Here is a 26,474-nt window from a genome sequence, read left to right as displayed (position 1 = left end):
TGCTCTACTGGGTGATCCAACTCCCAGCCTAGCTAGGCTTTATTTATTTCTAACAGTTTTAGCTGTTAACAGAGCTCGAGTCTTCTCACTGAGCACTTTGGTATTCCACTGAGTTTTGCCTGAGATGACAATAAGGCCCCAGAACACATGCCTGGTCTTTCGTCTTTCCAAGTTAACTTCCTATCTGCTGCTTCCTTGTGGTTCTAACCAGTCCCATTCTTCTACCTGGGACAGCCTGGGACTCCCCCTCTTAAATAAATTCCTGTGCTCAGTGATCAGTCTTGGGCTCTGGTGAGATGGCTCTTTATTTGAGAAGGGAATTTATTTGCTCTTCTGTGAAGGCCATTGTTTGTTTGTTTACCACTAGGTTATCATTGAAACTTGGTGCCTACATGACAAGTTCACCACTCCTGGAAGCCATTTTCCCCCTTTTCTTTGATAGAGACAGAAGGAGAGGGATGGAGAGAGAGACTGAGATTTGCAGCACTGCTCTTTTGCCTGTGAAGCAGGTGGTGACCAGGGACCTGAACCCAGGTCCCTGCACATGGCAACATGTGTGCTCTACCAGGTGTGCTACTGCCCAACCCCTGTTCTCACTTCTCTGGCTGCTGATCCATCCTCAAAGTTGAGATCTCTTTCTCCCAGGTCCTAGACTATCTGCCTTGTGCAAGTGTTCTTGCCTTTCTAAAGTAAAGAGCAGGACTTTCCACTTTTCCCCCTACTTCCTTTAACTGCTTTCCTTAAACCATTTTTCCACCCTTTTAAGATTAAACACAAACAGCCTTGGATTCTATCATGAAGGAATTAGCTATCCCCTATGAGCTCTGTGTCATGAGATGAGCTGAACAGCACCAAGGACAGCAACTCCCCAGGAATCAAGCCTGGGAGAAAAAAAATCAGTGTTTTCTGGGTACTCTGCTTGTGAACAGCCCACCCAGACATGCTGTCATCTAATCCACAAAGATAATTCCTACTCTGTCCACACAAATATCATGGGAGATTTTGTCAAACCTTTTGCTGAAAGCTCCATGTACCGCCCTCACCCCTGAGGCAGAATAATCACTTAAATGGCTGCCAAAGAAGGGGAAGAAATGATGGTGGTTTGGTCCAACTGTTTTAGTGCCCTTGTCCATCAACTAAAGGAGAGTTGAACAGCCTCCACATTTAGAATCAGAAGGGAGATTCTAGCTCTAAATATGACCTTGAAAAGGATTCAAGTCTAGTCCCCGATTTTGATGGCAAGGAAACAAAGGCCACAGAGCACTGGGCTAGGATTCCCAATGACACGGAACTCACAGCACCCACAGCAAGAACTAGATGCCTCGGCTTGGCTTGGGTTCAAGGCTCCTCGTTCATGATATCGCCTCATGGGTCTTTCTCTGAACAGGTGTACACACACACACATATCCCCCCCCCCCACCACCACACACACACACACTGTGGTCTCTACACTGTCCCAAGCAAACCCACCAGGCACCATCTCTGGGGATGGGAGTGCATGGGGACCCCAAGACTCCTATCTCTGCTGGTGTAAAAGAATCCAGCAACCCTCAGTAGCTGCTGTTCTTCAATATAGGGGGGCTTTAGATGCCCCAGTAGGTTAACTAACCCTCTCGTTCTACCTGGAAGAGACAGACCACTGTCCTCCCACCTCCTCTGAGCCTGAGCGTGGTTGTTGGTGGTGTGAACCCCTGGGCGGGCATGGGAAGAGGGTTCCCTCCTCTGAGCAGGGAGGAGAGGTGGGGGTGCCCTCAGGGTATAGTGAGTGGCTAGTCTGGGGGTGGGGGAGCAGGCCAGGGGCAGGGAGGGGTGCGGGGTCCTTAGGGGTTTGGCATGAGAGTGGGGCCTGGGGCTGCGGGAAGGGCGGGGGACTGCGCTCCACCTGGCAAAAGGGTGCCCCCTGCCCACCCGCCCGCCCCCCTGGGAGGCCCTGGGTACCTGTTTATTCTTTAGGTCAAGGGAGAGTTCGTAATCAGAGGCGGCAGGGCCGTGGGGGCACAGCTGGCGGGGGGAGGCCGCGCGCGGGGGGCCAGCCCGCGGGGAGCCCCCCCCAGACCCCGGCCGTTCCTCCTGTTCCTGCAGCTCCCGGGCTTGAGCCTTCGGCGCCTGCGCACTGGGTCTGCCAGCCGCCGCCGCTGCGTCCTCCGTGCCCCCACCAGCCTGGGCACAGGAGCCGTCACTGTGAACAGAAGCAATGGTGCTCGTTGGGGGAGGGGCCGGGGGCTCTCTTGCTGTGCCATCTGGGGGGCCCATGGCGAGGAAGGGGACCCCAACTGGGTTTCACATGGGCCTCTGCCTCTCACTAGTGCGGTACTTGAGCAAGGTACTTAGCCTTGGTATACCCAGCCCAATCAGTAAAATGGGCACAATAACGAAGTACCTCCTGGGGCACTGCTAGAAGGAATAACTCCGTTTGTAGGGTGCCCACACAAGTCTGGGAGAGCAGGGGGTGTTTATAGCTTCGCTTGGGCATGAAGCCCCTCCACATGACACTTCATTGGGGTGGTGCTGCTGGTATGTGAAGTGGGAGGCCCTGACCCTGCTGGGTTCCAGGAGAAATCACTTCTTCTCTGTTGCTTTCTCTCCTCCCAAGTTGTAGAAGCTGCCCAACACCTGCTCTGAGACACCAGTCATCATCCATCCACTGGATGCAGGTGACCCCTGCCAGGCCAGGCCCCAAGGCCTGCCCCTCCCTCCAGGCCAGAGCTAGGCCAGCTCCACCTCCTCCAAGAAGCCTTCCTGGGACTCCATTCCTCACTGTCCTGTCTCCTGTATTAATGTCCACGCCACCCCCAATACACACACACTGGCTCTGGGGTCAGGCTGCTCCTTTTCAATGCTCAGCTGCCTCGTCTGAGTGATGGGGCTGCCAGGATACCCCTTCTGGGCTCAGGGAAAGAGGAGGGAGTCAGGAAGATGCTGGGTCTGTGCTCAGTAAACCCCAGTCCCCATCACAGAGCCAAGGCCTGTGCTGTCTGATGTCCTTGTTCTTCCCAGGCTCCACTCAGTGAAACTCGAGGTAAGCTCAAGACTGGACCAAGGAAAGCCAGGCCACCAGGGCAGCCTCTGCAAGGGACAGCACAAGTCAAGACGGGAGGGAACAAGAGGATGCCACACCCCAGAGAGGTGGAGAGGTGCTGAGCAGGGGAGTCAACCCCCCAACCCAGCTAACAACCCATGTTGGGCCAGAAAAGAGCCCCTTCCTGCTGTGTCCACCCATCTTTGGAATGCTGGAAGGTGTTAGAACAGCCACGGGTAGGGTGAAGGCTGTTCTCTTCACTCATCCTTCCTGTTCCCCAACTCTCCTGTGCACCTCAGAATGCTCAGGATGCTACCAGCCCTAGCAGGAAGGAGGCCCCCCCACGTCTCTGCACTCCGCCACAGGTAGGCAAGCTCCAGCAGCTGATGTCTTCACTAGCACTGTACAGAGGTCTTGTAGGCTCTGCTGTAGGACATGCTCATAGCCCTGCCCCCAGGGACTCTGGGGAGCAGCCTGTCCCCCTGCCCTGTCCCACAGCCAGCCTGCTCTTCTACAATAGTCTGGTTCTGATGCCACAACCCTCTCTCCCAAGGAAGTCCCCAGACTCTTTTGGAATCTGTGACTGGGCACTCAGAGTCCCCACACTTGCAAGCAGCCTTTTGGTAAAGAAAGTTTAGCTGGAGTTTCTGGGGAGCTGGTGCCCCTTGATGCCCCCAGCTGATGACGGCAGAGACTGGTAGGTAAACCCTCATCTCCCTGTCTGCACCCCCCTTCCCAGAGGTGTACACAGGGGTGGAGCCCTGCTGGCCCAAAGCTCCATTCAAGAGCATGTACTAGCCTTGGGGTCTTCGGTCACCCCCCCATCTGTCCACACTCATTGTGGTCACCTAGTCCCAAATCTTATATGAGCACAACATATTAGAATGATCTTGTTGGGGGGGGCACCCCTCTGAATACAGACAAAAGCCCCAAGGCCTTCTCACCTGACCTCATTCACAGGGTCTGGGGTCAGTAGTCCCCCTGCGCGCGCGCACACACACACACACACACACACACTCACACACACACACACACACACACACACACACGCGGCTTGGCTGAGCTACGAGACTCCCCCTGGGTCACTTGCCTCCTCTGTTTCCTCATCTCCCTCCTGAATTCCAGCACTGAGAAGGGTCTGCAGGTCCCTACCCCGGGCTTCTGAGCTTGGGCTACTGGAACCATTTCTGCTTTTGCCCAGCCAGGTTCACCAGGACCTGAGAAAGAGCTGTTCCCCCACCCCCAGGGATGGACAGAAGCAGGAGAGATGACCCTGGCCTCACCTTCCTTAAACCTGGGTGTTAGGAGGTGGCCTTAGATAGCCAGCACTTGTCAGGAGGGCAAGGCCAAGGTGACACAGTAGAGGAAGGCAAAGGCCATGGGTTTTGGTGTCAGGGTTGGAGTTGTGGGCTCTGCTCTGTCCTGTGTACTGTGCCACATGGAGCATGTCCCCAAGCCCCCGTCACATGCAGGCTCCCAGGGGCACGGAGCTGGCCACAGCACAGGCCTGGGCAGAAGGTGAGGTGCTCTGAACTGGAGCTTTACAGCACAGAAAGGAATCCCTGTGAACATGATAGACACTGGCCAGCTGGCAGGTGAGCTCTCCCAGGAGGCTGCCTGCTGGGTAAACACCCACCCAGGTCTGAGCCAGTCCCTGCACACTGGAGGGAACTTCACTTCAATGCTGCTGTCTCCTCCCTTTCTCCCTCTGTCTCTCTGTTGACTTGGTGCAGTGATGATCCACCAACAACAAAAAATAAAAGACTTCCTGAGTAGAAGGGTAAACAGTGGAATGTTCTAGAATGTTCTCACTCAGCTGGTGTTCTTCCCCAGCCCTCCAGATGCACTGCTGGGGTCTTTTAGAAGAGGAGCAGAGATGAACTGCCCCCCAGCCCTGCTAGTCCCCTCCCCCCAGTCAGGGAGCCCTGCTGAGCATCTGCATATTCACTACCTAGAGGCAGCTCTCAAGGCCACTCCCACAACTGGGACCCCTAGGTGGCATCATCCAGCCTGGCTGTGTGGGCTCCTGTGCTCAGACCTCTATTTAGCTGTTGGCCATCAGCAGAACACTCCCTGAAACATTCTGAGCTTCCATCCAAGGCTGTCAGTCACCACAGGAGTACCTGCTTCAGCCCAGAAGCCACCCACTTGGGTGCACAGCCTCTTGGAAAACTGAAAGCACTGTTAGAAGACTCAGGGTCACACACACACACACACACACACACACACACACACACACACCATCAGGCTGATACAGCAGCTCAGGTCATCTGTGGGGAGGGGAGTTAGTCAAGGACTAGGGTACTGTTCTACCCAGGGGCTGGTGTGGCCTGTGTCTCTGTCTTTCTTTTTCTGCCTGAGCACAACCCTGTCATCACCCCAGAGTGCTTATGTGAAAGAAGGTTTGTGCTTCCAGTAGGCCCGGTGTGGCTCCCGCGTGGCTCCCCTGGGGTCCCAGTACCCATGCACCCTGTCACCTCAGGGCTGGACTCCTTGTGCTGGGGACCTCAGTGTTACAGTCCTTTGTTTAAACCCATTGAGGGAGTCCCCCTCCCTCTAAGGAGCAGGCCAGGTCCCCCCACCCCAGTTTCCAATCCCAGCCTCCCACCCTCCTCTCCCTCTCAGCCCCCAGTCCATGTATCCTGCCAGCTATCCTGGGCAGTCCTCCCACAGCAGGCACTGACTGCCCTGACCTGCGCCACTGTCTCAGCATGGCCACCCTCTATTCTGATCCTCTCTCCCCACTGCCTCTCCTGCTGCCACCCACACCTTGCACACCCTCCCACCAAGGTGCTCACTGAAAGGGCACCTCCCTTGTGGAAGGCTGTCTGCAAGGGTCCTTAAACAGATCAAAATGGAGCCAACAGAGGAAAGAGATATACCTGCAGTCTTGCTTCACCACTCTAAAGCAGGTGGGAGCAGAGGCTTGAACCCAGGTCCTTGCACATAGTGATATGTGTACTTAAGAGATGTGCCATCACCTGGCACCAACAATATCCCCTCATCGCCATTCGAATTAGTTTTTTCCCCCTCTGGGGGGCTGGGAAGTAGCGCACCCAGTTAAGTGCACATAGTACTAAGCACAAGAACCCACACAAGGACCAGGGTTTGAGCCCCGTCTCCCCACCTGCAGGCAAAACAGGTCTGCAGATGTCTATCTTATTCTCTCCCTCCCTCTCTATCTCCCCCTCCTCTCTCAATTTCTCTCTGTCCTATCTAAGAAAATGACTGTCAGGAGCAGGGAGCAGTGGATTTGAACCCCTCTAGCTGTGGCCCCAGCCCTGGGTTCAACCAGCTACTGGCCAGCCCTAGGGTACCTGTCCCTAATGCTCTGGGTGCCCCCTACCTGAAGGAGTCAGCCGTCCCCTGTGGTCCTTTCCCAGCCATGCCCAGTGTCTACACACCTTTCCCTGGGCCTCTTGGGTCTCCAAGGATGATTCCCCACCCCCTACCCCCAACCCACTCCTGCTTTTGGAAACTGCAGTTTTTAGATAGCTGGGTAGCTCAGTGGTGAAGCGCAGAATTTGTGCTCGTGAGGCCCCAAGTGCTCTTTTTGTGCTCTTCTCTCCCCCCCCCATTTTCCCTTCAGCTATAGTGGGGAAAACTGAGGCACAGAAGGGGTGGGCCAGCACCCAGCTAAGTGGGGAAGCTAGGATCCTAGGTGGCTTTGCAGTGTAGCCATGGGGAAATCAGCAGGCTTGGCTCCCAGCCAGTTGCTGGTCAGAGAGAGATATTCACTCCAGCCAGCCCTTGCTCCCGGTGTAGCCCTGAGGCTGTCTTTTCTGTTTGGCCTTTGATGTGTTTTTTTGTTTGTTTGTTTGTTTTAGTTTGGTTTTTTTTTTTTGTCTCCAAGTTTATCTCTGGGGCTCAGTCCCTGCACTACAAATCCACTGCTCCTGGCAGCCATTTCTTCCATTGATTGGAGTAAACAGAGAGAAACTGAGAAGGGAGGGAGCGATAGAGAAGGAGAGAGAAAGAGAGACACCTGCAGACCTGCTTTACCGCTGCAGGTGAGGAGTGAGGGGGCTGCTCAAAACCACATCCTTGCATGGGCCCTTGTGCTTAGTACTATGTGTGCTTAACTGGGTGCATTTTTTAATCATTGGAGACAAGATGTCCAGAGCCCATGCCTCCTGGAGGCACAATACCCACAAGAGCATGATCTCACAAATCACACTGCTGTGACAGGTTGACATAATTTCCTTTATGGAGGGGGCTGGTGAAATGGATTGAAAACCTTATTTTGTCTTGTGTTTGAAACACTGGATGAAATGAAGAATCAGCCCCAGGGTGATGCAACTAGCCAACAGTTAAACGAACAGTTAAAGCCTCACCATTCCGAGGAGGGAAGGAAACAAAGTGAAAAGCAGGGCAAGCAAAGAAGACTCTAAGTCTTCCAGCTATTCTCTCTGGGAGTAAAAATAATAATAAAACCACACATGAAAGACCCAAACAAGAAGTTTTCAGTAAATCAAACAAGAAAAATTGAGCCACACATGAATGCCCACTGAGCAGAAAGGTGAGAGATTCCTTGTGGCAGTGGGTATTGTGTCCTTCCGGGAGGACCAGCTTTAGTTGTTTATTTCTAGAAAGCAAGCCTAGTGCTTCTTCCCCCACTCCCACCCATTAAACACTTCTATTGGTCATTTATCTCTTCAGCTCGACTGCCCTGCTTATGTTTTCCTAGTGCTGCCTGAGTACACGGATGGGAAAGAATAGGTCAGCCCAGGTAATAGCTCACCCTGCAGAACTTGCATCTAGCATTATTCAAGGTCCTGGGTTCCAACCCTGACACCACATGGGAGCACTATGAAACTGCACCAGGGGAAGCTCCTTTAGGCCCTTTATGGAGTGGTGGTATCTCTCTTCTTCTCTGCCCACCCCCCCCTTCTAAAACAATGAATGAGAAAGCCAGCCCAGGGAGACTGCTGAGTGGTGTTGTCACGCATGCATATTTGAAGCATCAGTGCTGCATAGACGGGGGGGGGGGGGGGGTCATGCTGTGGCACACCCTGTTAAGCGCACATGTTACCATGGGTCCCCACTCCCCACCTGCAGGGAGGACATTTCACGAATGGTGAAATAGGTCTGCAGGTGCTTCCCTTGATCTCTCCTCTCTATCTTCCCCTCCCCTCTCAATTTCTCTTTGTCTAATCCAATAAAAAGAAGAAAGAAAGAGAGAAAGAAAGAAAGAAAGAAAGAAAGAAAGGAGGAGAGAAAGAAAGGGAAGGGAGGGAGAGAATGGCTGCCAGGAGCAGTGGATTCATAGTGCTGGCACAGAGCCCCAGCAATAACCCTAGTGGTAGAAAATAACAGAGAATTGCCTGGCTGGATCCCAGGTTCAACCCACCAACTGCCTTCCAATGCCCTTCACCCCCTAAGCCCCTCCCCTACTCCCCACCTCACAGCTCCAAGCTTGGTTGCACAACCCAAACTCCAGCAAAACCACACTGGGAACAAATCCCAAAAAACCTGCCCTTGGTCTCCTTGCCAAGATTAGGGGGAGCAGGTTAAGGGGGGGGGGGAGTCTGCCCCCACCCAAGGCTGGCGAGGTAAGCCAGGGGTCTCTGGCTTCTTTAGGGCATTAGCCCAGGACCATACACATCTGCTCCCTGTCCCTTATCTCCAGTCCCCAGCCCAGCTGTGGGAAAACTGGACCCACTGGCTGAGGACTTACACAGGACAGTGGTCACACAAGCAATGCTAACCCAGGGCTCCCCCCACCACTCATTCCTGGAAATGTGTCCCTTCCTGCTGGGGAGCAAGTACTGGGCTGGGTTAGTAGGAGACTCCCCTCACCACCACCCCACCACCACCACCACCCCTGTGGGAAGGGCCCCAGGAGAGGAGCAGCTTAGGGCAGGAGGCTCAGTGGGAACTGGAATAGGTGGGGATACAGGCTACAGAATCTTCTGCTTTCACGGGCAAGGCAGTAGGACAGAATACCAATGGAGCAGCTGGCCATCCAACCTATTACTTTGCATGATGGTGAGAGCCATGTGTTCCATTATAGATGGCAGATTCAGTTTGTATTTGCTTCTTGAGATGTTTGTAGTTTTCTACTTTCCCAGCAACTAGCAAATGTGACTTAGAGTCACAGAACATAGATACCACTCAGGAGCAAATAGAATGGCTGGATTTCTCTGTAAAAACTAATTCATCAGCTAGCCCCAATGCTATGGGGGAAGGTTGCATTTTGGAGGCAGAGCTGGGTTCACCTTGGAGCTCCAGAATGGACTAGCCATGGCCCCCACTATTTTGTTTTGATTTATTATATTTTATCACCAGGGTCATGTGTGTGTATACCAGAGCATTGCTCAGCTCTGGCTTAGGGGACTGAACCTGGGACTTTGGAGCCTCAGGCATGAGAGCGGAGGTCATAGCTTATGTTCAGTGCCTGCATAGCTCCACCACTCCTAGCTGCCTTTTTTCTTTCTTTTCCTTCCTTCTTTCCCTCCATTTTTTCCTTCCTCCTTTCCTTCCTAATTTTGTTTGATAAAGAGAGAGGGATACAGAAAGAGAGATAGAAAAGAAGAGGTACTTGCAGCACTCACTGTTCTCCTGTTCGTGAAGATTCCCCCCTGTATACAGGAGGGGGTTTGAACCCAGGTTCTAGAGCATAGTAATGTGTGCACCCAGTCCCAGGTTCTACTGATAAGCCACCCAGCTGTTCTCCGTCCCAGAATTCCCTTGTGTGAGTGGGCAGAGCAGCTCTCTCATGGAGCTTAGTGGGAGGAATGTGGAAGGTGCTCCAAGCAGCACCCAACATGGCCAACAAACACTCTGTCCCATACCCACTGGCATCCCTTTCCCCTGGGGGGGTTTTTACTGTGCGAGGAAGGATTCAACACCGGGATTTCAGCCTGTTGGGACCCTCAGTGAGTGCCCCCAGGTGTCCCCTGCTCCCTCCAGGGCTGGGGGATGCACTGTGCTCCCAAGCCTGCTCCCCTCAGTGGGCAACCCTCCGTTGGCCCCCATTCAGAGCTCAGCTGTGGCCAGCAGGGACATTGTTCCCATGTCACAGTGAGCCCAGGGGTGGGGATCCGGCAATCATGGCTATTCAGCACCCCAGAATGAGGTTCTGCCACCTGGGTGGGGAGGGATGAGCAGGAGAGACAACCAGACACATGCTGCTGCCACCTCTTGCCCCACACAGGGCGCATGACCAGATTCTGGGGGGCTTCAGCCTCAGGTGTCCTGGCCCCCAACCCTAGCTGTCCCCTGCCCTCGCTTCAGCCTGCTCAGCTTGGGGTCTCCCCACTTCTGCAATGTAGCTCTCGATACCCTATACCCTGACAGGGAAGGCTGTTTCAACCCCCCACCCCAGATGGGTCTGAGGTTTTGCTGAGTCTTAGGGGGCTAGCATCTCTCCTGAGTACCGAGTCTCCTTGGGCTGAGAGCCACTTCAAGTCTCTGACTGGAAGGGACTGTGGGTGCTGTGTTAATAACAAAGGTACAGCAACTACTCTCCCCCACTACCTCCCCTACTGTGGGAAGCCCAGTGGTCAAGGCCTGTCCTGGGTCAGAAGGTGCAAAGAGAAGAGGGTGTTGAGGGAGCCTGAGAGCACATACCACAGAAGCACTCCCTCAAGGCCCCAGGATCTGGTGGATTGTTTTGGGGTTCCCTACTGGAGTCTCCTGCAGAGACCACTGACTTGTAGAACCTTCTAGAAAGGGAAGCTGGAGGGGATTCAGACTGATCAGCAGAGAGGCACCCAGTTTGCATCAGCACCCACAGGAGCCCCTCGAGTGCTGAGAGCTTGGGTCCCTCACATACACTGCCAGCCCCGCCAGCCTAGCCAGTCCCTGGGGGGACAGTCCTGTGGCTGAGGAGGGACCTAGGTGGAGGTGGAGGTGGGACAGATGACAAAAGGGGCACAAAGCTGCAGGGATTCTGACACAGGGTGGAGCCCCTTGCCCCCATCCCCAGGAGCCAAGAACAGTCAGACAGACAAAGACACTGGAATTGCTGGACAGCAAGAAAGCACCCAGGGAAACAGAGACTGACATCAGATAGACAGACAAATGCATTGTCTAGGAAACCACAAACCAGAGAAACAGACAGATCACTTGGAGTCATGGTGGTGGGGCAGAGGCCTGGGTCAACAGAAGGGGCAAGTCTCATGCCCCTCAACCCCCCACAGGGATGCAGAGTGAGAGACCCTCCACCAACCAGTGCTCAAGATAGTCCCAGCAAGCCGCCTTCCCAACCTTTCTCTACAGCACCCCAAACAGGGACCCCTGATTTCCTCCCTGCCAACCTGCAGCTCCAAAAAAGTACCACAAGTAGACAGCACCTGCCTTACCCCCACTTCCTTCCCACCTGCCTCCAACCAGGAAGGGCTGTGGGTCCCCCAGACAGTCAGTGTTGGCATAGAAAAGGGGGTTTGACAGAAGGGGATCTGTTGAGTGCTCCCTGAAAGTTGGAGGGGGGTCACTTTACAAATGGTGAAGCAGGTCTGCAGGTGTCTATCTTTCTCTCCCCTCCTCTCTCAATTTCTCTCTGTCCTATCCAACATCAATGGCAACAATAACAACAAGGGCAACAAAATGAGAAAAAAAAAGTTTAAAAAAATGTGAACTTGGAGGGGTCCTTGTTCTTTTTTTTTTTTTTTTTCCTCCAGGGTTATCTCTGGGGCTTGGTGCCTGCACTACAAATCTACTGCTCCTGAAGGCCATTTTTCCCAGTTCATTGCCCTTGTTGTTGCACTTGTAGTTGTTATTGTTGTCATAGATGTTGTTGTTGTTGGATAGGACAGAGAGAAATCGAGAGAGATGGGGAAGACAGAGAGGAGGAGAGAAAGATAGACACCTGCAGACCTGCTTCACTGCTTCCGAAGAGACCCCGCTGCAGGTGGGGAGCTGGGGGCTCAAACCGGGGTCTTTATGTCGGCCCTTGTCCTTTGCGCCATGTGTGCTTAACCCACTGCGTTACTGCCCAGCTCCCTGCAGGGGGTCCTTCTTCCTATAGCTCCCCCATATTGGCACCTTCAAGGGGTGTCAGGCTCCATGCCCACCATCTATCTCCTGCCACTACTGAGCTGTTTTCCTGGGGGCAAAGGGGATGTCAGAGTCACAGGGCTTGAACCTGAGGACAATGAGAGTCAGAATCATGAAGCCCTATGACTGTGGACTGGATCAACCCCCCAGCCTGCCCCATGCAGCCTCTCCACCCCCGCCTCCCAGTGGAGGAAAGGAGAGAGACACACAGGAAGCGAGACAGCACAATGGGGGGGGGAGCAATGGAGAGAGGCAGAAGGAAAGGAGAGGGGGAGTCCAAAACAAGGAGAAGAAAGCACCAAAGTGACCCCCCAAAGCCTGTATCACTCCCCTTCTCTGTGTTCTTCACAGTGGTCTGCTCACTCAAGGAAGGATTGAAAAATCAGTGGTTAGAGTGCTGGACTCTCAAACATGAGGTCCTGATTCTCAACATCACATGTACAGAATGGTGCTCTGATTTCCTCTCTCTATATTTCTCTCTCCCTTGATGATAATACATCTAAACAAAACCCCTTAAAATTAAAGTCAGTCACCTAGGCTCCTCAGGTGTTTGAGCAGGAGGGAGGGTGGGCACAGGCAGCTGGGCAACATGTGTGCAGGCTGTTAGCCTCTACCTGGAGGGGGTATCTGTGTGTGTGTGTGTGGGGGGGGGCTCAGGTATGTGTCTGAACTGGGTGTGATGGCCTGAGAGGCTCAAGACTGCTCAGCTGGGTCCCCAGGAGGGAAAGAGTGGTAGAAGTGTGAAGGAAGAGGAGAGCAAAGCCTAGCCCCGCCAAGCCCCATGTGTGCCTAGTGCCTAGGAAGGGAGTGCCCAGGAGACCCACCTGTGGGAGCCCAGGTCAGAGCAGGCAGGCTTCTGCTCAGCATCTGCAGCAGGGCAGCAGAACTGGTGCAGCACCGTCTCATTCCTGGGGAGAGAGAGAGCAGCGGTCAGAGCACAGACAGACAGCTAGACAAGACAAGCCTGGTCCGCTGTGGTGAGCTCACCCAGCCCTGCTCCAGGGAAGGTGGCACAGCCCCAACACTGTCACCAAAGTCCTCATAAGGCCTCTGCAAACACTTCCCTCCCAAACCTCTGCCGACTCTACTTTTGCCTGTTTTTTTTCTTTTTATTTTATTTTTCTTATATTTGATAGAGACAAATTGAGAGAAAGAGGATACAGGGAAAGAGACAGAGAGGTACCTGCAGACCTGTTTCACAGCTTGTGAAGTCCCCCCACACACACACACACAGGTGGGGAGCAGAAGCTGGAACACACATCCTAGTGTGTGATAACATGTGCACTCTTCCAAGAGTACCACTGCCTGGCCCTTCTTTTTCCAAAGGTCTAGTTATTTATCATTATAAGAGAAAGGAGGAGAGAGTCAGAGCTTCACTCTGGCACATGTGATGCCAGGAAGCAAACTCAGGACTCCAGGCTTGAGAGACCAATGCTTTTTTTTTCTTTATTGGGAGATCAATGATTTATAGTCAATAGTAAAATAACAAATACTTTGTACATGTGTAACATTTCCCAGTTTTCCACATAATAATTCAACCCCCACGAGGCCCTCCTCTGCCATCATGTTCCAGGACCTGAACCCCTAGCCCCACCCCAGATTCTTTTACTTTGGTGCAATACTCCAACTCCAGTCCAAGTTCTGCTTTGTGTTTTCCTTTCTGCTTTTGTTTTTCAGTTTCTGCCTATGATGAAATCATCCCATATTCATTCCTTTCTTTCTAGTTGATCTCACTTAATATGATTCCTTCAAGTTCCACCCGAGATGAGGTGAAGAAAGTTAATTCAACATTTTTAATAGCTGAGTAGTATTCCATTGTGTATATATACCACAACTTGCTCAGCCACTCATCTGTTGTTGGACACCTGGGTTGCTTCCAGGTTTTGGCTATTACAAATTATGCTGCCAAGAACATATGTGTACACAGATCTTTTTGGATGGGTGTGCTGGGTTCCTTAAGATATATCCCCAGGAGAGGAATTGCAGGATCATAGGATAGGTCCATTTCTAGCCTTCTGAGAGTTCTCAAGACTGTTCTCCACAGGGGTTGGACTAATTGACATTCCCACCTGCAGTGCAGAAGGGTTCCTTTGTCCCCACAATCTCTCCAGCATTTGTTGCTGCTACCTTTTCTGATGTATGACATTCTCACAGGAGTGAAGTGGTATCTCATTGTTGTCTTTATTTGCAGTTCTCTAACAATCAATGACTTGGAGCATCTTTTCATGTTTGTTGACCCTTTGGATCTCTTCTTTGGTGAATATTCTGTTCATATCCTCTCCCCATTTTTGGATGGGGTCTTTTTTGTTGTTGTCGCTGAGTTTGGTGAGCTCTTTATATATTTTGTCTATTAGCCTCTTCTGGTTTATGGCATGTAAAGATTTTCTCCTATTTGTAAGGTGGAGAGACCAATACTTTATCCATTGTGCCCCCTCCCAGGCTGGGGAGACAGCATCATGGTTCTGCGAAAGGGTTTTTCTGCCTGATTCTCTAAAGTCCCAGGTTCAATCCCAGCATCACAATGAGCCAGGGTTGAGCAGGGCTCTGGTTAAATAAATAAGCATGATGCTACCCACTCTTACTCTGCACCCCCTCTATGTGTGAGGTCTCCCCACCCACCATTAATCCTGCTCTGCCTTGTGAGATTCTCACAGTGAGGTCTGGCTACCTATCACACAGGGATCTATATGTTCCTAGGTGAGCATCTGCACACTCAGGACATCCTAGCAAGACTGTGGGGCCTCTGGCTCAACACCCAGGGCTGGTGGGTGCTGGGTGCTACCTGAGTTACCTGGTCAGGGGCTCACTCTTGTGGTGAGGGAGTAGTCTCAAGTGGTCTTCACCCTCCTTTCATTAGCACCAGGGGGAGATTTTTAGTCATGCCTACCTCCACCTCCGGTGGAGCAGAGTCATGGGTCTGACCTGGATCCTGGTCACCAGCTCTTTCTGAAAGCTAAGGGCAACTCTGCAGCCAGAACGAAGGCCATGAGCCCCACACTGTCCCTCCTGGCTCTGAGACACTGAGGCTGTCAGCTGTGATTGCTTTGGGAAAAGGTCATGCTTACTTGCTGCTCCTCTCACTCAGCAAGCACCGGCCCTCGGGGTTAGGAATGCCAGTCTTGAGGAGGTCCAAAAAGACAGGGGTGCTTGGTCTTCCTGTAGCATCAGAGCACTCTGTCCAGTTTTTCAAACAGCATCAGCATAGCTCTGTGGTCAAGGAGTGGGGGTCTGCACCTGACCTCCAAATCCCAATTTTTTTCCCTTTTTCACCTAGAGAGGCATAGAGAGTGGAAGAGACCACATCACAGAAGCTTCCTTCAATGTGGTTGGGAGCCAGGTTTGAACCTGGGTCATGCACATGGCAGAGCAGTGCACTACCCGCATGAGCTATTTTGCCATGGATTTTGGAAGGCACCTCCCAGCATCTCTTGGGAACCCCTGTGCTTCATGAACTGCATTTGATTATCTGTCTTCACAGAAGAGAATAAAACTGCAGCCTACCCTTAATGTGGATGTAAATTGTGGAGAGGTGACACTGAAATGAACAAGGGGAGGGGTGACAAGGTAATTTAGGAATACAGCCTAAGTGTTGAGATCACTCACTTTGGCTTAGTACCTGCACATCTCCACTATGCTTGGCAGGTCTCCCCCCCCACACACACTAGATAGTGAAAGAGAGCTAGGGAGGGAAAAACAGAGAAGGAGAGACCCTGTAGTACTGCCCCACCATTCTTGATGCTTCTCTCCTACAGGGTTTCCCTAAGATTTAACCAGTTAAGAAAACTTTGAAGACAAAAATGGTATGCACAAGACAGATAGCATAACGGTTCTACAAATAACTCTCATGTCTGAGGCTCCAATGTCCCAAGTTCAATCCCCAGTACCACCATCAGCCAGAGCTAAGCAGGGCTTTGTGTGGGAAAATAAATAAATAAATAAAGTGGAAATAGAAAAGGCAGGGGGAAAATGTTTGAATAATTAAAAGTAAATGTCTCATATGAAATATATGCCCTGATAATTCATGACAGACTGGGATAGTATAATTGCCACACATATGACAAAAGGCAAGTTGACCACCTATATTAAGCTCCTGCAGATTCATAAGGCAAAGACTAGAAAAAAATGAGCTGTGAGAATATGAGTAGACGTTAAGCAAAGAGGAAATCCAGAGTCCGTAATTACATGGAAAGATGTCCCACCTTGCTAATATACATGGAAATGCAAACTAAAGCAACACCTAGATGCCATTTCTACTCAACAGGCAGACAAGATAAAGGAACAACCACAGTACCGGTGTGGACATGGGGAAACATAAGCCCTCACCAGCTCACAGAGAGAGTGAAAGAGACCAGAGCAAGTTCTCTCATATTATGTTGGTATGAGTCTTTGCAGCTGATTTTAGAAGTTATGAAGAATACATCATTTGGGACCAGGCAGTGCTGGCCCTGGTTAAGAGCACATGTTACAGTGCACATTACCCAGGTTCTAGCACCCAGTCCCCAACTACCGAGGGGAAGTTTCATTGAGTGTTGCAGGTGTCTATCTTTCTCTATTTGCCCTATTTGCCTCCCAATTTCTCTGATATATATACAGCCAGAGCTGGGCAGGGCTCTCTCTCTCTCTCTCTCCCGAACAAATAAAAATTTAAAAAATTTTCTCTCTGCCTATTAATTAAAAAATATGATTGATAGATGATAAAATTAGAGTAGCAAAATGCTGCTAATGATTATATCTTAGTATTTTATAATGTTTAACATATACTACTATTGATAGCAATGTGTACTATTCTAAGCACTTTTTACATGTTAACTTCTTTTTGAAAATGACTTATTGGGAGTCGGGCTGGCGGTAGCGCAGTGGGTTAAGCGCATGTGGCACAAAGCACAATGACCTGCGCAAGGATCCTGGTTCAAGCCCCCGCCTCACCACCTGCAAGGGAGTCACTTCATAAGCGGTGAAGCAGGTCTGCAGGTGTCTCTATTTCTCTTCCCCTCTCTGTCTTCCCCTCCTCTCTCCATTTCTCCCTGTCTTATTCAACAACAACAACATCAATAACAATAATAATAACCACAACAACGATTGAAAAAAAAAAAAACAAGGGCAACAATAGGGGAAAAAAATAGCCTCCAGGAGCAGTGGATTCATGGTGCAGGCACCGAGCCCCAGTAATAACCCTGGAGGCAAGTAAAAGAAAAAAAAACTTATCTACTGATGAGAAAAAGAAGCAGAATATCACTCTGGCACATGTGATGCTGGGGGTTGAACTCAGGACCTCATGCTTGAAGGTCTAGTACTGTATCCACAGCACCACTGCCTGGACTGCCAGTGAACTTTGCTTATTTATTTGTTTGTTTAGATAGAGACAGAGAGGCAGAGAGAGAGTGAAAGAAATCACAGCACTGAAGCTTCCTTCAATGCAGTGGGGGCTGGGCTCGAACCTGGGTCCTGCACATGGCAAAGCAGTACACACTGACACCTCATTCTGTAGAAGAGGAAAGCGAGGCCCCTGGAAGGTGAGTATTCCTTCTAGATGCACTGCACTTCCTGTGATGACTTTTTATGCTGTTGACTGGCAAACGCTAGAAGAAGAATGGTATCTGTTACCACCACCACTTTGCTTTTTTTTAGTAGGGTGAAAGAGGAAGAGACAGAAAGGAGAGATAATGCAGCACTATGTAGCACGCTACTGCTTATGAAGCTTTCCCCCTGCAGGTGGGGACTGGGAACTTAAACCCTGGTCCTCATGCATGGTAATGAGCGTACTCTAACAGGAGCACCACTGTCTAGCTGCCATTACTCTATCTTAAAAGGCTCCTGGCAATGGGCACTCATGGTCTGCCCTACAGGCCTGGGCTGGAGGTCTTGTGCCTGTATGGTATCTGGTCCAATAGGTGCTGTGTTTCACATTTGGTCCTGGCCCCAGAGCCTCCTCCAGTCAAGAGAACACACACATCACCTATGGAGGTGGACCTACTACACTGTTCAGAAACTGTCCAAAGAACACAAAAGCACCTGTCTGAAGAGATCTCTGTCCACCCACATGCATGGCATGTGCATGGCAGTTCTGTCTGTAATAACCAAAATGTGGAAACAACCCAAATATCCAAGGGATAAGTGGTTACTGAAGCTGGGGAGTCTGCCACAATGGAATACTACTCAGCTGTAAGAGGTGGTGGCATCTTCTCCTTTCCCACATTTGGCTGGGTCTTGAAGGAATCATGTTGAGTGAGACAAGCCAGGAGAAAGATGAGCATCACTGGACGATCTCACTTGAAGGTGGGGCTTAAGAAACAAAGAAAGGGTGAAGTTCTGATTATCTGTAACCTACTGCAGCAGATCCAAGGATCCAAAGACTGCAGGGGGAGACAGGAGGAGGCTGGGAGGTGGTGGGGACCCAGTGTCCTGGGGGCGGGGAGTTGGGAGGGGACATGGGCACGTGTCACAAGGAGTTGCGAAATTGTGAGCCTGTGGCAACAACAGCCTTGTAAACCGCCACTTCCCCAATAAAGTGATTTAATTTAACAAAACAGTGGATGCAGCTCCTGGCTGACTGAGGCCTTAAGAGACTTGCGGAGGAATGGGTGGCCTGTCCCCTCTTCTCTGCCTGGACCTAGAGCTCAGCCTCACGCTGTCCATTCAGAAGATGCCTCCTGAGCCCCAAGACTGGGTCCCAGCCCTTTCACTCCCCAATCCCCCAAGGAGCAGAGGTGAAATTGTCTATCCCTGACAGCTGGGGGGAGGGGACAGCCACCACCACTGAGATGGGGGGTGGGGCTATACCATCCATCAAAGGCCCCATCAGACTCTCAGTTTGCTCAGCAGCAGAAGTGGGGGCCTTGTGCCCACAGCCCCAGGCTGTGTCGAGCCAGCGAGAATAGACAGCCCACGGTGAGGGGAAGGGACATTGTGTGTTCTGTGACCCAGCCCCTCTGCTTCACCAGTTCCCCAGAGAGAAGGGGTTCTTCCTGTGATGTTCAGGGCCTTCCTGAGCTCTATCCAGACACACAAAGCACCAGCTGCTTCTGGAACCTTCCAGGGAGCTCCACACTCTTCTCACCCAGCTCACTGTCCCTGATTCATCAGCAGAGGCAGATGGGGGGTGGGCAGAGTATCTCTTTACCCCCATTTCACTGCAGTGGATATTGGGGTGAGTTGGGTTTGTGGGTGCAGAACCAAGGCCTCACCCCTGTTTGTCTCCTCTACCTCTGCAGAGGTGAAGATGAGAAGTGGTCAGCCCTGGGGAACCTGGATGCAGCACCAGACTTTGGGGGGAGGATGCATCCTCAGAGATGGGAACTAGACAGCCCCCAAACCCCCTGGATCATGGGGGGTGTGTGAGGCACAGTTATAGAGACATCACTCGTGCTGTAGTGGGGCTACAACTGAGGCTGTGACACCAGGAATTCTGGAGTGGGAGGGAAACATCTGGAAAAAGAGTGGGGTCTCTTCTTAGGCCTTTCCCATGGGCATGCCCAGCAGGACAGGGGCCTCAGGGAACCTAGCCTGAAGCTTCTTTCTGGAGTTGATGGTTCCTGGGCATAGTCAGAGTCATGTGACTCTAGTCAGAGTCAAACTGTGGCCTTGGGCAACATCCTTACTGGCTTAGGGGGGGACACGGGGGAAGGGGAATGAGGGGAGACAGAATGTGAAGTGGTCCCCTACCCAGAATGAGAAAAGCAGCAGAGGAAGAAGCAGCTGGCCACCCCCAGACAAGATCTGGGCACAAGATCTTCAGAGGAAACAATGGAGCCCATTGGGAAGAGGGGCTCCAGGGCTTAGTTGGAGAAAGAACTCTGTTTCTGATAAAACTGGGCAGCTGTGAAGAGGCTGAGGAAGGGGCTGCCTGGAGGAAGAGAGAGCCAAGGGGGAAGCTGGCTGATGGGAAGGAGAAGGGAATCCAGTGCTGGAGGGAATCATAAAAGCCTTTTCCAGGTAAGCTGGCACAAGGATAGAGCCTATAGCCATGCTGCTGCTGCTGCTGCTTCCTATTCGTCCTCCTCCTCCTCTTCCTCTTTCTCCTCCTCCTCTTCTTCTTTTCCACTTTCTTTTAATTTGCTCACCTCCTCTAGGAAGCCTTCTCTAGACATACTGACTGGGGGAAGATATCCTTGCTTTCTCCCTAGTCCTGGAATTTGAGGGAAATCTGAGAGTCAGCATGAATTTGAAAAACAAGATGTAGAACTCTGACCATGTATGCTTGAATCTTTAAACTACCAAAATCAAGACAGGTTGGTGTTGTTATAAGAATAGTTATATAGATTGATGGAACCCAGCAAGGAACTAAAAATAAAATATGTATCAATTCTTGGTGAAAATAGCAGGCTAGTCCCATGGGGTAAGGCACTTTGCACCATTTCTAAAAAAGTCATATCACATGGATCATAAACCTTAAGTAACAGGAAAAGGGAGAGAAAACTACTCCAAAAACAACACAGAAAATGATCTGCATACAGATTTCTACACTGGACAGAAAAAGTACAAACCAAATGAGAGAAAAGCTTAAGACAAGTCTATCTTCATCAAAATAAGCATATGTTGAAAGACACTGTTTAGAAAAATTAATAATTCCCTACAACTCAATAATAAAAAACACTTCAAACACTGTCCCCAGATATTTACCCCAAATAAGTGAAGAATGTATGTACTGACACAAAACTATTCATAGCAGCAAATGTTCCTCGTGGCAATAATCCAGCCACTTGGGCTGAAGTGTAGCTCAGTGGAGCACAGACTTTGTGTTTATGAGGCGCAAGCACACATACTGGCCACTCTTTGTTATTTATTGGGTAGAGACAGAGAGAAATCGAGAGAGAAGGTAGGGTGAGAGGGAGAGAAAGATAAGTACCTACAGCACTGCCTCACCACTCTTGAATCTTCCCCTCTGCAGGTGGGGACCAGGGCCTTGAACTCAGGTCCTTCCACATTGTAGCACCCAGGCTGAGAATAATTTTTTTAACAAATGATGTTGGGGGAAAACTGGGTGTCCACAGGCAAAGGCATGAACCTGGACCCACACCTCACATTATACATGGACATTGATTGGCTCAGAGCAGATGGAAGACTTGAATGAAAGAGTGGAAACTGGAAAAGATGGAGTGGGAAAGCTTTGGGCTATTGGTCTCGGCAATAATTTCCAGAATATGAGATCAAAAGTATCAGCAACAAAAGACCAAAATAAACAAGTGGGGCTGAATTAAACTGAAAAGCTCCTGCACCGAAAAGGAAATAATCAACAGAATGAGAAAGCATCTCACAGCAAGCGAGAAATTATGTACAAACCACATGTATCAGTTAAGCAGTTCATTTCCAAAATATAGAAGGCACACCTACACATTAGCAGCAAAGAAACTGAGTAACTATGTTAAGACCGATTCCAGATTAAATAAAGATTCTTCCAAGGAAGGCAAACAATTAGGCAACAGGTGCTTGGGTAGTGGCGTACCTGGTGAAGTGTGTGTGTTACCATGCACAAGAACCCAGGTTCAAGCTCCCTATTAAAACCCAGGTTTCACCACCTGCAGGGAGGAAGCTTTTCCTAAGTGGTAAAGCGGGGGTGGGGGGGTGGGGGGGCAGATGTCTCTCTCCTTCTCTCCCTATCTTCCCTCCCCTCTCAATTTCTCGCTGTCCTAACAAAAATAAACAAATTAATTAATTCAGTTCAAAGTATCTGTCCCCCCAGGCGTGCAGCTGGACAGAGTGGTGTGTGGAGATCTCACAGTGGAGCCGCTGCAACCTGTGGTCTCCAGTCTGCTCATGTTCCCTCTGAGAGCAGTGTGCTGGCCTCTCTCTCTGTGCATGCATCACATGACCCTCCATGCCTGCCTCTCCCTGTCAATACCCAGGGTTCTTGGCTGGAAAGTCTGCCTGTGTACAGAGTATAGAGTGTGTGCACGCACACACACACACACACACACACATGCATGCATGCTCACACACACGCTCACATGCCAACCCCCATGCCCTACCCACAAAACGTTCTACAGCCTGAGACGCCTCTGTGTGCTCCCAGGTTTGAGTTGCCTGTCCCCAAAGAGGCTGCTTCCTCCTCATTCACCCCTCCTCCTCCTGTCCTTCCTCCCCCTCCTCCTGCCTCCTCACCCCACCTCCTCCTTCCCCTCCTCCTCCTCTTTCCTCTCATTTTCCACTCAGCTGCTGGCTCCTGTGGCTCTTGATGACACTAAGTGTAGCTCCATGTGGCTCATCTCCATGATATTTCAGGACAAAAGATTTTCCCCTTTTTCCACTCCCCTTCTTTATCCCACCAGGATAGTCGCTGGGGCTCAAGGCCTGCAAGATGAACCCACCACTACTGACAACCACTTTTTCCTTTCCTTTTTTTTTTCTCTTTATTTGCAAGGGCAGAGAAAAACTGAGAGGAGAAAGTGAGACAGAGAGACCTGCAGCCCTGCTTCACTGCTTCTCCAGTGCAGGTTGGGAGCAGCAGCTTGAATAGGGTCCTTGAGCATGGTAATGTGCGTGCTTTACCAGGTGTACCACTTTTCTCCTTTCTCAGTCCATCACTGGGAGGCATTTGAGTGGCTCCTTGTCTGACTTCACTCCTTGCATTGTGTCCAGATCATCTCATTAATAAAACCCCTTAGCAGCAGCAGCAAAAACAAAACAAACAAACAAAAAAAACCAGGTTGTATTTCCCTTCCTCTCTTGCTGGGATGGGCTTTCAGACACCAGAAGGCTCACCCCTCCCTGCCTTCAGAGAAAGATGGGGAGGGGGGAACTAAGACAAGGAGAAAATGGGGGGGGCGCTTTGGAATAGGGCCTCAGGGTCCAGCTCTCCTGGGAGTGCAGAGCAGTGACCCTGGGCAGAGAAGCCCCCCACCCCCCCCACACACACACACCACTGCTGCCCCATGGTGGGGAGGGGGCAACAAGACGGCCCTGGTCCTTTCACTACATGGCCCTGTGGGAGGACCATGCTGTGGAGCTTCCTTGGGAGACAGTCAGCCCGTGAAGACCTCATGATGCCAATCCCTGGTGTCACTAGATGTCACCACAGGGAGCCGCAGGCCCCATCTCCACCACCAGCCTAATCCTCTGAGATGCCATCTTGGCTCTTCCTCCCATCTTCCCACTCCTCCTCCAGGCCCTGGGTGGGGGTGGGAGTGAGTGGAGGAAGGAGTAAATGTCCTCTGCTCTATCACAGAAACTTCTGGAATGATCCCCACCACGTAAGTGGTTGCAGAAAGAAGGTGCTGATGTCCCCATTGTGTCCAGGCCTGGGGAAGGTTCAGTGCTCCTCAGCCCAGGCCCAAAAAGGCTGAGCTCCCCAAGTGGAGTCCCCCCCAGCACCCCTGTCATTCTCTGCCCCTTCTCCCAGGGGTGAGTATGAAAGGCCACCTTCTGGCCCTTGCTCCCACACAGGCCACAGTTCCCAGGGGCCTGGCTTTGTGCTCCTGAGGGCCAGCTGCAGGCCCTGGGGTCTTTGGCTGGGTTTGTGGTCACTGGGATCTAATCCCAGGAGCCCCATTTCCCCATCGGCTTCACTGAGCTCAAGGGGAAAAATTGGAGGCAGAAGAGCTCAGGCCCCATTCCCCACAGGAACTGCCCTGAGTCGGCTAGTTCTGTGTACTAGTGTGTCCAGCACATTTATTTGATTTAGAGAAGATCACGTACTTGTTTACAAAAAATTAAAGCAGCTCAGCAGGAGGTGGTTCAGGAGCTAGAGAACTGGACCCAAAAGCATGAGGTCCCAAGTTCAATCCCCAGCATCTCATTTGCCAGAGTGATGCTCTGGTTCATGTTCTCTCTCTCTCTCTCTCTCTCTCTCTCTCTCTCCCTCCAGCCCTCTCTCTCTCATAAATAAATAAACAAATCTTAAGGAGTAAAGAAGCTGGAGGCTGGACAGTGGCACACCCAGTTAAGCACACGTTACCAAGTTTGCAAGGACCTCGGTTCGAGCCCCTGCTCCACACTTATAGGGGTAAGCTTCATGAGTGGTGGATGGGAGTCAAGCAGTAGCACAGCGGGTTGACTCCCATCCCTCTCCTATTCTTATAGGTTCGAGCCCCCAGCTCCTCATCTACAGGGGAGTTGCTTCAGAGGCAGTGAAGCAGGTCTGCAAGTGTCTTTTTCTCCCCTTTTCTGTCTTCCCCTCCTCTCTCCATTTCTCTCTGTCCTAACAATCACTAACTACAACAACAATAAAAAAGGGGCAACAAAAGGAAAAATAAATAGATAAATATTAAAAAAATAATAGGAGAGAGAGAAAATAAAGGAAGAGGAGGAAGAGCGGAGAGAGAAATAAAAGAGATAGACAAATACCCAGAGAGGAGGGACACAATAACACCACTTGACCATCCATACAGCTTTTCCTGTTGGTATCTATGTTGCCCCACGTGGTACCAGAGTTTATACGCGTGGCAAAGTCATATGCTTTACAAAGTGAGCTATTTTGCAGTCTAGGAAGACTCACAAAGTTTGGCTTCCTCATCTGTGAAATGGGAAAGCTTACCAACAGTGGAGCAGAGTTGCAGGTGTCTCTCCTTTCCCCCCACTCTTACTCTCCCTCCTCACCCCTCTTTTGTCCCTATAGAAAGGGGCCTGCAGAAGCAGTGGAGCTGTATGCACATTATGCCCAAGGCTGTGTGTACATCCTTGACTGATGTTCACTCATGCTGATGCTGGTTTTGTAGAGTAAAAGACTCAGAGAAAGTAAGACACTTACTTAATGTCACACAGCCTTGACATCAACCCAACAGGTTTAATCTAGTAGGGTCACACTGCACACTCTCCCCCTGCCCAGCCCAGGGCCAGCTGCCTCCAGCCTTCACACCCTCTCCCCACGGGGCTGGCAGAGCCCCACAGGCACTCAGTAGTCAATCTCAGACCTGCTTGTCTAACTCAGCTGCCTCTGCTGAGAGCCAGGCTGGATAGCCCAGCAGGAACTCCACACCAGTGCTTGGAGGCCCCTACACAGCTGACCTCATCATCACCTGGCAGGTGGTGCTGCTGGGGGGCCAAGCTCAGGCCAACCAGGTCTTCCAGCCCTGCCCAACTGAGCCAATCCTGGGCACACGCTATTCATCTGTGTGGAGGACTTGTCCCAAACTACAATGTGTCCTGCCATGTTGCTCATTTTCAAAGTGTTTGGGACACCCAAGGCTAATCCCCCTGGCAGCCCGGGAGGAGGCACAGTGAATAAAACCCTGGACTCTCAAGCCTGAGGTCCTGAGTTCAGTCCCCAGCAAAGCATATGCCAGAATGAGGCTCTGGTTTTCTCTCCCCCCACCCTCTCATTAATAAACAAATAATCTTGGGGGCCAGGTAGTGGCACCTGGTTGAGCACTCACTCCTCACCTGCAGGGGGGAAGCTTCTGTCAAAATTATTTTTAATAAAATAGAAAAGAAAAAATGGAGGGATAGCCCCCAGGAGCAATGGACTTGTAGTACTAGCACTGAGCCTCAGTGATAACCCTGGTGGTAATAAAAATAAATAAATAAATAATTTAGAGGCCAGGCGGTGGCACACCTGGTTGAGCCCAGGTTACAATACACAAGGTCCAGGGTTCGAGGTGCATATACTTCTCTGGGGACTGAACTCAGGACCTCAGGCTTGAGAGTCTCTAGCCAATAAATAAACATAATAAAAAATTAAAGTATAAAATAAATAATTTAAAAATCTATAAGGGCTGGCAAAATAGCTCACTTGGACAGTGCCCTGCTCTGCCATGCATGCAACCCAGGTTCATACCCGGCTCCCATTGAAGGAAACTTGGATGCTGTGGACTCTTACGTATTCTCTACTTTTCTGCCTCTGTCTGAAAAATTTTAATTAAATCTATAAAAATGAGTAACCTCAGTGGATAATAGCAGTAATCATAGTAAAGTTGTATAACAGTCTACATGTTACATAATTATTACTGTTACAGTTGATGTGTTTTGACAGGCGAGAAAACTAAGGCTCAGAGAGGTTTGGTGAGGCGCTGAGAAGCCACAGCCAAGCCCCACACCCTCTCCTGCTGCTGGCTGCCTCCAGCACCTACCCTGCCCACACTCCTCAAAGGCAGGGGAGGTGACCCTTGACCTCACACAGCCCACCATGTGGACTCTTAGAGCCCAAAGAATCCAGCCAGTGTTCAGCCCTGCCACTCAACTGACCTCCCAGCCACAGGCTCTGCTCACATAACCCCCAGGGCCCCCCTGCTTCCAAGCCCCACATCCACACTGCTCCTCAACTGCTAGCATGTTCACACACCCCTGATGAGCTGCAGAGCTCCACACATGCTGAACTCACTCCACACTGCGTCCAGAGCTTTCACAGGAGCACACACGCACCCCAAGTACTCTCCAGTCTCCACTCAACAGAAACCCACCAGGAGGCCAGTGGTGGCACACAGGTTACCATGTGCAGTTGTCTGGGCTCAAGCAGGGAACAAGCAGAGTGCGGAACTTCTCAAGCAGTGCTACAGGTGCCTCACCTTCTCTCTCTTTTTTGACC

The 26,474-nt window shown here is 51.0% G+C and overlaps 1 protein-coding gene across 5 annotated transcripts in view; it reads right to left on the bottom strand.

Annotated features, from left to right (window-relative positions):
* The window catches only part of IQSEC3 (IQ motif and Sec7 domain ArfGEF 3), a 75,565-nt gene that overhangs the window by 35,256 nt on the left and 13,835 nt on the right, over positions 1–26,474 (bottom strand). For 4 of the 5 annotated variants that reach the window (XR_009549564.1, XR_009549563.1, XM_060190319.1 and 1 more), the window contains exons 2-3: positions 12,844–12,927; positions 1,939–2,179 (exon numbers count right to left, since the gene is read on the bottom strand). Coding sequence is in view for 2 of the 5 variants with exons in the window: in XM_060190319.1 (XP_060046302.1) it covers positions 1,939–2,179; positions 12,844–12,927 (325 nt within the window). In the remaining 3 variants the exon portion in view is untranslated. Of the gene's footprint in view, positions 1–1,938; positions 2,180–12,843; positions 12,928–26,474 lie in introns of those variants that run through there. The other variant, XM_060190322.1, reaches the window with a different exon arrangement.

The sequence above is a fragment of the Erinaceus europaeus genome, chromosome 4, assembly GCF_950295315.1.
Source record: "Erinaceus europaeus chromosome 4, mEriEur2.1, whole genome shotgun sequence".
Taxonomy (NCBI): Eukaryota; Metazoa; Chordata; class Mammalia; order Eulipotyphla; family Erinaceidae; genus Erinaceus; species Erinaceus europaeus.
The sequence above is the reverse complement of the archived record's forward strand: the minus strand, read 5'-3'. Positions and strand labels throughout refer to the sequence as shown.